This window comes from Ambystoma mexicanum, chromosome 9 (genome assembly GCF_040938575.1).
Source record: "Ambystoma mexicanum isolate Mex_15411 chromosome 9, UKY_AmexF1_1, whole genome shotgun sequence".
NCBI classification, from domain to species: domain Eukaryota; kingdom Metazoa; phylum Chordata; class Amphibia; order Caudata; family Ambystomatidae; genus Ambystoma; species Ambystoma mexicanum.
The window spans coordinates 800,946,280-800,959,710 of record NC_090931.1 but is presented as its reverse complement, the minus strand read 5'-3'; the positions used below and the strand labels follow the sequence as shown (position 1 = coordinate 800,959,710).

The following is a 13,431-nucleotide window of genomic DNA, read 5'->3' as shown; positions in this document are numbered from 1 at the left end:
CGGAGATTATATGAAGTTTGTTTAGCCAAGATAATTTATTTTTTGTACCGAGAGGCTAGTTTGCTCAGAATTTCCTTGTTATTTTCTGAGGGAACTGCTCTCCAAATTTTTTGACAGTTCTTATCTCCTTTCTGATAGCCTTAAGATGGAGAGAGAACCAAGTATTCACATGTTTGCGAGGTTTGCTCTTTCTCATCTTCAGAGGTGCCATGATATCAAGAGAGGATAGCATTACTTTATTATACAGGTCTACCATGGTGGAGGGATCTGTGAGGTCCGGAATGGCGTTAAGGGTAGGTAGGATTAAGGGGATGAGATTCTCAGGAGTAATGTTATTTTTGTTTCTGGTCTGGACAGCTGGAGCTATACTGTCAGGTTGCGAGGATATAGCTTCTAATGAGAATGTGATCAAATAGTGGTCCGTCCAAGGCTGTGGCATTATAGATGAGACTAGCATTGGGCAATTATGCACAGCTAGCCAACTGAGTGTTCTGCCTTTGATATGGGTGGGAACTGAGATCTTCTGGATAAAACCTAATTCCTCGAAGGTCTTGTTGATTAGAGTGACATTGGCATCGGAGGGGTCACTGAGACCAAGGTTAAAGTCTCCTAGTAAGCTGCTTTGGGAGGAGTTCTTGAGGATGTTTGTGAGGTCTTCTTCAAAGGATCCTAAGGGGCAAGTAGATAAGGTGAATAGATACAGACTGTATTAGATAAGGTTAGCTTCGCAGTTAATGATTCGCATGATCCTGTGTTAATGGGTGGAGAGATTTTCAATATTAGTTTGGTTTTGGCTACAATGGCAAGACCGCCACCTCGAGAGGTGGTGCGATCAAGTCTTAGTAGGGTATAATCGTCTGGTAAGGCTAACATAATTGCGGGACCAGCTGCTGGGTCTTATCAAATCGCACTATTTAGTTATGATTTTCACATCTTGAAACAATATTTGTTACACAACGAATTAGAATTTTAATTTAGAACACCATACTAATAACACAACACATCCTTTCTACAGGATGGGGCTTTTTTCATGGTTTTCATGTTTTTTTCAGTTTTTGATAGCATCAGTTGCCAGGCAAGTACAGATTCTATGTAAACCTTTTTAAAGCGCGGGCCCAGATTAGTACAAATTGGCTTTAATTGTGAAATTGCTCAGAGAATAACAGTAACCAGTCTGAAAAAGAAAGAAAATCTAGCATCAAACCCCTAGATCTTAAAGGAAAGTTGACACTTTGGAGAAATCTCTGCAAAAAGCCAACCTGCAATGGAAAAACCACTCAGATAGGCCAATGATGTGGCAGACATTGCCTCTGAAAGGCTGGAGTGCAGGCTTTGCAACAGTTATTGTTCTGGACTGGGTGGATTCACTTTGGAGGTCAATGTTACGTAATCAACATTACTGGGACTGTTGGGAAAAAGCATGGGGACATTTCATACAAGTTAGCAACAAAACATTAGATGTGTAGCATTCATTTAGCAAATCCAAATAGACTTTAGAGATAGGTGACAGGATGTAGATTCTATACATGAAAGAAAGCTGTTTATGGGAAACAAGGCATCACAAAATAATATGGTAAGATTTGGTCATGATTTAATCAACTATACATTGAAAGACATAATACAGTATAATACTTCAATGTAGACATTTAAAATACTAGTTGTGCAGACTGAGGAACCACAATACTACACCAAAAAGAGTTATTAGTATTGTGTGCACCTAACAAACACCTTAACTAATCCTGTGGCTTAGTCATATTTTCCTCGCCAAGTTCAATTACATTTTTGTAAAAAAAGAATGCTCGCCTTTATTATGTAATGTCATGGTCACTATTGGTAAGATACTTAATGGTCAATAAGATTTTTTTCATTATTAAAAAAAAGAACGCTGAAGTGTCAACTGCTTAACATTAGGAGGATAGTGTAGAAAAAAACAATGTTAAAACAAAATCAACATTTTGCGGAGGGAGAGCTTGTCTTTTCTCTTTTTTATAAGGTATACCGTCTTTAAGAATAGGCAGGCTTCATTTGTACCAATGATGGGAAAAAAACCGATCAGGATTAGTAGCTAGAATGCACTTTGCGGGTGGATTTGATCAACATGGCTTTTACTGTAGTAGGCCGCAATGCTAGTTTTTGTTGTTCGAGGAGATGATGCAAAGAGCGGGAGACTGCAAAGTGAATGAGTGGTTCTATGTGGTTTTGCCAAAGTAAAATTACCTCGCTAAAACTTCAACATTATTCGTTTTTTTAACTGTGGTTCCCCCATAGAACCCATTGCCCCGCAAATACCACCCTCAAACCCTCGCTCCTTACACCCCAAACCCTCAAAACACTTAAGAATGTACAGCCCCACAAATGAATGTCAAAGTAAATTACAACCAAGTAATTTACTTCGGAAAAACAACTGTATACGCATGAAATAATCTAGATTCTTACATTGGACAGTTTTTCAAATGTGGGATCAGCGTCTAATATTTAATTCCCACATGAAAGATCCTATGAACGGGCAGCTCAGGAACATCTAAACTTCTTCACGATTGCCAATGTTAAAGAGTGCACACTGCTCCATGCCCAAGAACCTATGGACTAGACGGAGTGACTCCCCAGCACTCAACATTGGGTTCACATTTAGGACATTTGAATGGGGCTGCCTCTTGCAATTTAGGAGCACCAAGTGAAACAAAAAATAGCTTTTTAACGGATGGGTCATTGAAGTGTGATAAGGCTGCACAAAAACGGCTGGAAAAAACCCAAATTGGTCTTTTTTTATGTTTGCCATTTAATATGCGGAAATATCACATAGGAACAATTTGGAACTGCGGTTTTGAACAGATCATTTGAAAAAGAAAATGTTGGCGTCTTTACAATCATAAACTCTCCATCTCTTCCCCAGAGGTAGACACATGGTAAATCTATTCACACTAACCGGTTTACTCGTTTTGACTGACCACATTTTTACAAACCTTAAACTGGTTACGCCTCTATTAACCCATCATTACAATAAACTGCATTTGTTTGCATGTCAATACAACATGTGGATTGTCACAGTCATCCTTGCACACTGATTTTTTTAAAGGACAATCGTGTTCATATAAGTTTTTTTAATAAATATTAACACTGACAATTCGCTATAAATCAGTAGCATAGTTTATCAAGTACTTGGTATGGGAAATCTAGGAGCGCTCATTTAATTTCTGTGATAAAACTCACTTTAAATGTATGTTATGAAGAGGATTAGGGTAGGAGTTTGATGGCAAGCTGGCATGATGAAAATTGTAGAAGAAAATACTCCTTCTGTCTCCAAGGCTCAGTGCTATACAGGGGCACCAGCAGTGATCCAAGAATTAAAAATTCTGATTACAATTATAAGTTGCAACCCACATAATTTCCTTGGAGAACTACAGAACTAAAATCCCTTTTCAATGCTCAGGGTCCTGCGCGTCACATGTTCAATCTTCCCAGGAACTATTTCTGTGAGGCTGATCTGATAGTTTGCCAACATCTTCAGCATCAGAACCAACTTCAGCCACCACTGCTCTTTTGGCATTCGATGCCTATAATTAAAAAGAAAGAATAATTCTCACACATGTTCTGCGTTGATGCATAATAGGACAGTATTCACGAACACACTCCACCATGGAAAATGGCCTCCATGGTTGTACATACTCGAAATCGGTCATCTCCTTCAATTCGGTAACTGGTGTAAAGGCGACTCCTTTCTTCCGTAATCCAACCATGCAAGCAGAGTCTGCAGAGTTTGCAAAAACACGTCCTGTGAAGACAAAACATTGATATGTTACAAGACACACATCCATTTGTGTTATTAGTGTCTTCAATTTATAGAAAGCAAAGTCTCCACAGATCTCCCTTTGATGGGGGCAAAGAACTAGGGGTGTACCGAACTTCGGCTTCAAGTAAGTATTCTTCCGAATTCCGGCTGAAAAAAAGCCATTCGGCTCCAGCCGAATAGTTTCTTGCTATTCGGCTCTTGCCGAATACTTTGACATTCTCATTTGAATACAATGCAACAAGAACTCAGAAAGGCAAATATAGACTTCAGCTTGCAAAAGTAAATAGAATTAGACCATACACTTAGTCACAAACCAGACAAATTTCTATCACACAGCTGTAAAATATCTTATATTGTAATCTGCTATTTAGGGCATGTTTTGTTACAGATTCCTAGACATAAAAATGTGCTCATTTTATGCTTAGCCTGCAACAATACAGGAACATCTTTTGTTTTGGCAGATGTTTATATGCAAACTGAAAGAAATGTGCATATTTCACTTTAGGATACTTTCAGTTCCTCTCATGTCACTTCCCATTGCGTACATCATAGTCCCCCCTTTTCTTTTTTTAAAGACTTGAGTTCTGAGTTTAACATTATCTGATATTTTATCAGGAATGTTAAGTTGCATATGTTTGTGTATTGGCGAGAAGGAGTGGCGAGGATAAGTGAAAAGTGAGCAGCATTTCTTTGGGTGGGGTGAATAGTTGTGAGATCCAATTCAGATTTCCTCTCGACTTGTGTCCTGCATGAGCCGACATGAACCATTTTATACTCGACCGCATCGACTTTGCAACTGAATAGAGAATGCAATGCATCTGATTCAAAGGTAGTGGCAAGATGCTACATTAATTACAATGAAGAGAAATAAAAGTATAGAATGCATTTAAAATGGTGCTTTATTTGTTTTTTTAATAAGTGTTTTTTCAAGTTCGAACATGATTTATTAAATAAAGGAACTATTCGGATTCATATTCGGCCGAATAGTTGACAAACTATTTGGTATTTGGCCGAATACTAAATATGCTATTCGGCACAGCCCTACAAAGAACAGAGGCTTAATCCCAAACATTACTGTGATTCACTAAGGAAACAGCAACCATTTTAAATAAAGTCTGCATCAGGGTAAACAAAACGGAGGAGAGACACTTTGCTTTTATGTATTGCTTCCATGGTTTGGCCGGCAATGGTGGAGAAGCCAACATTGGTCCAGCAGACTACATCTAGCCTGCAGATTAATGTTCTTATAATGTAATAATGGAGGAAGAACGCACATATTTCTTCCACTATTTAAATGTGAGGGATGGATTTGGTTTGTAGCCTGCGCTGTGTTTAACAGGCATTGTTAAGTAAGATTTTCATATTTGTGAACAATCCTCCTGACCTGTCAACTCCAGAATTTGTTTCTGGACTTGGTGATCATTTTTCCCTTGTTCCTGGATGAGTGGGAATCTTTGTCCACTCTCCCCCTGTCTTTTATTCTTTTTATGGGTGACCTTTAAGTGTCTCTCCATAGTGTGTGTATGGATGTATACGTCCCTTTAACACTTCCCTTTAACTTTTGGGCTGTATGTAATTTACTATGGCAGCACACAGCATTGTATGTGCAGTGTTAGGCTGCCTTTGGGCTTCCCTTTCCAATTTCTCTTTATATCTTGGGTGAACTACTGTTTCCAAGAGTAAAGTGGGATTTCCATCCCCTTTACATTTACTGTCAGACCAACACAACCCACTTTACATGGAGCGATGGGGGGATGCAATATATCCCCTTTCTCACTGTCCTGGTAACATTTCTGTTACAATAGCAAGTTATCTTGAATGGCTGATGGCAGTGGTTATACCTGAATTACTTTCTAGACATATTACTCAAAGGCTGTCAAATCAGCCGCGGTAATGTAACTCAGGGTCGCCATTCTGCTAGAATGATGCTTCCTTCTTTTTTTCGCATTTTAAGTATTCGCCTTGTTTTTTGGGTATTCCTCTGTCGTCCTAGGTGGAAAACATCCTGGTAGAAGTTTTGGCTTTGCTGGGAACCCTTTGTGTTTCCTGCCGATGCTCCAGAGTGTCTGTGAAAGCATGAATCAAGGGAGGAGTCAAAAACACTTTAGCCTTTTGTCTTTCACTCTGTCTGAAAGGAACCAGTTCCCAATGGGGAGCTGGCTGTCCTGATTGGACAGACAGCCGCCCCTTTCTGTAAACTGCTGAGAGAGTTTGCAGAAGTGATGGATGCTGTGGTTCCTGGTAAATAATCTGATACCAGAAGTTGCTGACAAGTCAACCATTGCAACCAAATCCAAAGAGGAAGATGAAGAAAAGACTGCTGTAATGAATTCCAGCGACCAGCAAGCCCCCTGTTTAACCACAGCCCGTTTTATCCCATCCTCCCAATCGACCTGGGCTAAGGCAATGAATTCTACCAAGAGGCCGGTGAGATCCAATAGTCTCAAGAAGATCTGCATTTTGAGCCATCCCTCAATAACCAGCTACCTTGCTGGGCTGCAAACCACCAATATCCACGGAGCTCGAGCCAATGTGCTTTGCATGGTCTTCTGAAGTCTGATTCAAGCCGAAACTTTGGTGGACTCCTGCTGAACCTCCAGAGGCAGGATTTGAATCCTTGAAGTCTCATCAGAGTGCAGGACCAGATTAGTGAAGAGAATTTGACCGGCAATATTTGTTTTTCAGGCACCTGTAAAAGGGTACACAATTATAAGGGTGTAGAGTCAACAGGCTTCCCTAGCCAGTAGCGTGATGGGTGGTCGGTAGGACCTTGCAGGAAAAATACTGTGTTGGTAGTTAACCACAGACAAAAATCACCACAATGTGCATGAAACAATGATCAGCATTTATTTTCAAAGAAAAGAGAAGAAGTTTTGTCTGAAGGAATTCTTATGTGCCGTGGCACAACACAAGTACATATAAAAGTGCATGTATACTCTGCACGGTGGTGGGTTAGTAAAAGGTGGTTGCAGAACATTCAGTGTATCGCCATTGTACAGTGAACATTGTTAAGTTGATAACAATCTCTTATACATATTGTTCAAGGTCACAATGTATCAAACAGTGTCTTAAGTTGATAACAATCTCATATATATTGTTCAAGGTCACAATATATCAAACAGGGTCGACACTTGGATGTGTGTTTCTGGTTCGGTAATTGGTTGGCGGAGCGCAGGGCTGGTAGACATGAGACAGCGCTGCAAGATGGATACCGAACTGTCTTCAGGACGTGTGCATCAGTGGTCAAAATATGGCGTCATCCTGCAGTGAGATGGACAACTAACGTTTAAAATGGTGAATTTGTCTAACATTAGTGAAAAAAGGGAATGCAAGGAACAAAGACCTACCAGGCAATGAATGTGGTTAACTACCAACACAGTATTTTTCCTGCAAGGTCCTACCGACCACCCATCACGCTACTGGCTAGGGAAGCCTGTTGACTCTACCCCCTTATAATTGTGTATCTTTTCTACCCTCAAGAGTCAGGCCCCCTAAAAAAGAGGGTTCCTTTGCCCATATTTTTTCTCCCTTTGGACAACCCTTGGTTGTTGGGCCTCATTTATTTGATATACATTAAATGGAGAATGTAAATATTGTTAGTTTCTCCGATGATCTATACAAAAAACTTTTAGACACCCCGTCGCTACTAGGTGCAACCATACCACCGGCAGCACCGGTGAAAGATCCGGCACTCAATGATTTGGATATTCTCTTACAAAAGAAGAAGAAATTGATCCGCACAGAATCACATGGGCTACTCATGCTAGAGTACCTAAAAGCTGGGGTCATCCCGGAAGGTTTACAAGTAAAAAATATACCCCGGGTTTTCCTTGACAACCCCCGTTTCTTAAACAAATTCAGTGGTGTTGGCAATAAATGTTCCCGCGACTGGGTCATTTTGGTGATTGAAACAGCTGAGGAGGAAAAAAATACAAGGTCAAACAGTGTTTTTCCATGCCAGATTTATGGTAAGCTTCACAATGTCGGATATTTAATCATGTTTTTCAACGTGGTCGAACTGATTTAGTATACTGAACCGGTGCCTAATGGGCTGGCCCACTGGCGCACAACGTAGACATTACTCCCCGGCACATGCGCACTGACAAACACCTCGACTTATACCGAGGCTTGTCCACTACGCTTGCGCACAGATTTCGACTGACACAGTTCACTTGGCCAACTAATAGGTAAGCTCACGGCCGCACTTTTGCGTTCCGTTTTACAATAATTGTCCGATACAATCCCCTCGGACCTCCTTTCACTATCTTACCGGCACTCGACCTCCGGCCCATATCTAGAACCACTGTCGCGGCACCCATGGTTGATAACTCTGCCGACGAAGTCACAGGGCCTCAAATACTGGCCGTACTTCATTTTCTTCATATGCACAGCAGATATGAAACAACGTCGTACTGCAACATGCATACTTTATTTATTTAGTTTCCACCTTAACCACGTTATTTACTACTGTTGGGGTTTGTGCCGTTTTAGTCTTTTTTCAGCCAACAGCACTCCCTCACTTAGTAGGAGCATAACCTCTATGCCCTTTTCCTAATAGTCTTTCCTCTCAATTATAGACTCGAGCGCCTGATTTATGCAGTTCCGCCCCAGCCGCCTCTTAAGCAGCTGCCCCCACCTATGGACTACAGCCAGAGCGTTTATTCATTGCCTGGTAGGTCTTTGTTCCTTGCATTCCCTTTTTTCACTAATGTTAGACAAATTCACCATTTTAAACGTTAGTTGTCCATCTCACTGCAGGATGACGCCATATTTTGACCACTGATGCACACGTCCTGAAGACAGTTCGGTATCCATCTTGCAGCGCTGTCTCATGTCTACCAGCCCTGCGCTCCGCCAACCAATTACCGAACCAGAAACACACATCCAAGTGTCGACACTGTTTGATATATTGTGACCTTGAACAATATATATAAGAGATTGTTATCAACTTAAGACACTGTTTGATACATTGTGACCTTGAACAATATGTATAAGAGATTGTTATCAACTTAACAATGTTCACTGTACAATGGCGATACACTGAATGTTCTGCAACCACCTTTTACTAACCCACCACCGTGCAGAGTATACATGCACTTTTATATGTACTTGTGTTGTGCCACGGCACATAAGAATTCCTTCAGACAAAACTTCTTCTCTTTTCTTTGAAAATAAATGCTGATCATTGTTTCATGCACATTGTGGTGATTTTTGTCTGTGGTTAACTACCAACACAGTATTTTTCCTGCAAGGTCCTACCGACCACCCATCACGCTACTGGCTAGGGAAGCCTGTTGACTCTACCCCCTTATAATTGTGTATCTTTTCTACCCTCAAGAGTCAGGCCCCCTAAAAAAGAGGGTTCCTTTGCCCATATTTTTTCTACCTGTAAAAGGGTGACAAAACTGCAGAACCGTTGGAAGCCTTGAAGAATCCTTTGTTAGAAGCCTCTCCGGTTGACTGCTGTTGCCAGTTCCCATCCAGTGTCTGCTGCTTCAGTCACCAGACCAAGAATCCAGGGGCCGGGTCCTGTGCTGCTTACTCAGAAAGACACCCATCTTCAAGCTCTTCTTCTTAGCTGAGGAACTGTGTTGGCTTGGGTAAAACTTACCTCAAGTCTCGTGCCGATCATGTGTTGCTGAGTGGGTGATTCGTGAGTTTGGGAGTTTGCCAACAATGTTCGCCCAGGACTAATGCTGCAACGCCCATAGGGAGTCTTATGTGAAGTCTCTGAACACTTTTCACCAACTCTAAAGCAGATACCTACTTTTTTTTAAGAGATATCCCTATGGAACTCTAATTTTCCTGCATCTGAACCCTATCCTGACCTGCCTACAGCTGGCTCTTAGACCATTACAGTCCCTCTTCCGCCTCTGAGAAAACCCATGCAACAAGTGTTCAAAGTAACCACCTGTAAATGTGTTGGTGTGTAACTGTATCCATTGTTAACAGAAGTACAAAGTCTCCTTAAATTAATACTTACTGTAAATAATCTGATAGGATTCTCCCCAGAAACCTGGTCCGGGACCCTGCTCATGTAGCCAGGGAAAGGCTGATGCTTCCTGATCCCGACCCTGGGGGTGGTGTACTGGGAGAGGATCACATGGGGGGAGGGGTGGAGGGAGGCAGGCGACATACCAGTAAGACTTGGGAGAACCCCCTTTTAACTTTCCCTGTAATCATGTCCTTTTGATGGCTTTTTGCCAAATTAAAGAATTAAAGAAGTGGAAAAACCTAACTTTGAAGAAACAAACTACAGAATCCTAGTGGCTGAGACGAGGAAGAGGGCTGAAGAGGCATGTAGATGCAATCAGGCAATTAGGCTTAACAGTCATTGCAGGAGTCAGGCAATTGAAGCTAATGTCTTACTCCTGAAGTCAATTGCCAAACCTGTGAGGCATAAAAGGCCCCAACAAGAAAGGAGAGGAGGCATGAGTTAGAGCAGGAGTTAGAAGGCTGGCAGTAGTAGGACAGGAGACGCACAAGGCTGTCAATTCACAAGGAAGTGGGAGCACAGAAGGGATACCTGAACGTGAAGACAGTAGATGTTCACCTGCAAGTTCCAAGAGGGTCCTCTGGGCTCAAAACCTGTATTGCTGTTGCTGCACAGAGGAAGACATGCTGAGGGTAAAGTTTTCCCCCATATGTGCTAAATTGCTGCGATTGCAGAGCTGTGATCGTGCTGGAGCCCAAGGCACAAACCAGAAGGCAAGCCGAGGAACTGAGGAGTGAAGGAGACCCCCAATTAACATGGCCAGACCGAAGACACCAATGCTGGAGAAGGGGGTTGGTCCCAAGTGAGCACAAAGTAGTAGCAGAGGTCGAGGAAGTTGGGGAAGCAAAGCAACCCGCAGCTGCAGTGTTCCTGAAGCCGGTTAGTGAAGCTCAGCATTTCGGTTCACTCAGCAAGCCTTGCCGGTAACTGTATGCAGCTCTAAAGTAACTTGCATCTGATTTAAAGAGTAAAAACTGTTTGTTATTCTGAAATCACCTCTTAACAATGGAACTGTAGCATGTGCACTAATAGTGAAAGCTGTAGTGTTCACGCATGAAGTAAAGAACATTACATCCATTGTTAAACACTTTTTATCATAGCTGGAGTGGTTGCATGTCCTGAATGTAAAGAGTAACGCTTGTTAAAAACATTCCAAAAACATACAACTGACTCATACACGAGTAACAAAAGGAATACAGCATCAAGGGAAGGTTGCATGCGGCCAATTGTGTTCCCCGAGAGAAGCCCGAAATCATCTTGTGATAAAACATGGGAATAAAGTCACTTGCAACCCTTTAAGGTTACAGATCTATCTTAAAGAGTAGTCGCATGTGCCTAATTATGTTTTCCCTTTGAAGACTGAACTGTGTAGTATCGTGACCTGTCCTTTTACCAGAAGTTGTTATATGGACTAGGAGAACATGCATTACTCAAACCAAGAGGCGTACCCTTTCCAGATTGAAAGGAGCTCTGTTTAAACCCATCCACCTAATCTGAAGTTGTTAACGGTCCAGTGGCCCCTGATACAAGTGTGGCATTTTTATCTGAAGCTGAAAGAGTGGCACTACAGCTTCTGGGCAATTACTTAGAAGGTGCCAGTGAAGGTGGGGAAATAAATCGAGCTAGGTGCTTATAAAAGAATATTAGGAAAGTAACCTGTAAAGCTAAAGACTGCTGAAGCGGACAGGAAGTCAGTCTTGGGGCAAAGGCAGGTTATACTTCTGGCAGTAAGACCAAAGAGGCAAAGAGACTCTTTTATTGGAACTTATAGAAAGGAAGATTGCCTTGCTTACCTGTAGAGGTTGAAGTGTCTTGTCAATACATGCCTAATAATGCTTGAGTACAAAGCAGAAGTAGGAATCTGAACTCTGGTGGTGCATAAAGTGTCAGTGGATGTCACAATGAAGGGGTTTGGAGTGGTAGCATACTGTGAGACAAAGGTAGAAGGGTTGTTGTTAAGAGCAAAGCAGCAACCCAAAGAGAAGCATCCTGACAATTATACTGAATGCAAAGGTTCTAATTACGTGTAAAGTTGTAGATCAAGAAGTTATATACCTATTCTTTGAACTGTGGCAAATCTTTGAAAGAAGAGATCCAGGATTACCATTGGTGCTATTTTGTTGAATGGAATTGGAAGGGGATCTTTTCATCCAAAGGAGGAGAATTACCACCAGTGGATATTTGTTTGATGAACTTTGGTTTTGACTTGGAACTTACAAGAACTGGTTTAAGACTTTTCTTTTGAACATTTTGAAGTTGACTTTAAAACCCTGGCGAAAGGATTTACCCCTGACAGGTAAACATCATGCAAACATTGTTAAATTATTTATTATGTCATGTTTTATTATTCCCTTTGAATGTTTTCTTGTTTAAAGTGAGGGCCAGTTTACCTATGTTAGGAGTTGTTCTCTTTGCCTTTATACGAGGTAGGCACTTCGCTGATAGAGTAGGGCAAACTTTTACTTTAGCAAAAGGTCTAATATTGAGAAAACTACAAGCAGTTGTTTGCCTTGCATTACTGACCCCTCACATTACCTTTAAGTAGGTGGTTGCACTTTAAAAACGATATACGTTATTTTACTTACTTTCAATTGCGCGTTCCAATAGGGTTTACCTACCTTGAATAGCCGTGTGACGTGACTACCAGAAGCCACTCCCCCTGCTTGAAGCCTCAAAGGCAGAACAGCGCGACCCTTGCGGCGTGAAGCCCGCGTGGTGTAAAGGGTGCGCTGTTGTCTGCTGTGCGGCTGCTACATTGTGACAAAACTCTATGGGAAGAACTTTGGAAATACCTGCATTCGTCTGGGACTAAGATCGAGTGAAATCCCAGCGTCCGCTCCAATTCGCGTGAGTCTCTCAGCCTCAGCTGAGAGCAGTTGAAGCGAGCGGCATCCTGCAGCAACACGTGACCTGTGTCATGTGACTACCAGAAGCCGCTCCCCCTGCTTGAAGTCTCAAAGGCAGAACAGCGCGACCCTTGCGGCGTAAAGCCCGCGTGGTGTAAAGGGCGCGCTGTTGTCTGCTGGTTGCCGTGGGAAGTGCTGATCAACTAAAGTGGAAATTGTTTCCTGCAATTCACGCCTAGTCGTGTTTCCGATTCCAGCAATGGAAATCCAAAAACCAAGAACGAGGCGGCAAGGGAAGCTAGAGGAATCTTCTGCGCAAATATCCAAGAACCCCGCTGCTCACATGACAACGGGGGAAATCATTGCAACAGATGATAACAATAGAGAACATAGAAGCACAGAAGGAAGCAAAGAAACACCAAAAGTAGAATCAATAGCAAAACCCGGAGAGGCAACCTGGAAAGGTCAGTTGCCGAGTAAGGATAATATAACTGTAAAACACCTAACAGATTTGAATAAAACAAACAAATACAATGCGCAAAAATTGATTGCATTGAAAGCTGCTGGAACGAACACTTCTATGCTTCGAAACAGCTACGCACTGAAACCGCAGCTAGAAGAACCTATGAATAATATGCAAGGAGATGCAGTCTTGGCGCATATGACCCCATCTGATGGTACACTATACTCAGACCAACCAATAGCTACAAATTTGACGAAAGCAGGTGAAGAAGACAGTTGCTTTACCCAGTCTTTACAAGAGAGAGCCAAAGCGGCTAAATTACATTGGCAGTCAACAT

The 13,431-nt window shown here is 42.0% G+C and overlaps 1 protein-coding gene across 1 annotated transcript in view; it reads right to left on the bottom strand.

The window, feature by feature from the left end:
• Positions 1-1,574: 1,574 nt before the first annotated feature.
• Positions 1,575-13,431, bottom strand: part of PFKL (phosphofructokinase, liver type) — a 697,584-nt gene continuing 685,727 nt past the window's right edge. The window contains exons 21-22 of the mRNA XM_069615767.1: positions 3,667-3,772; positions 1,575-3,554 (exon numbers count right to left, since the gene is read on the bottom strand). Coding sequence (XP_069471868.1) covers positions 3,407-3,554; positions 3,667-3,772 — 254 coding nt within the window. The 3' untranslated portion in view covers positions 1,575-3,406. The remainder of the gene's footprint in view (positions 3,555-3,666; positions 3,773-13,431) is intronic.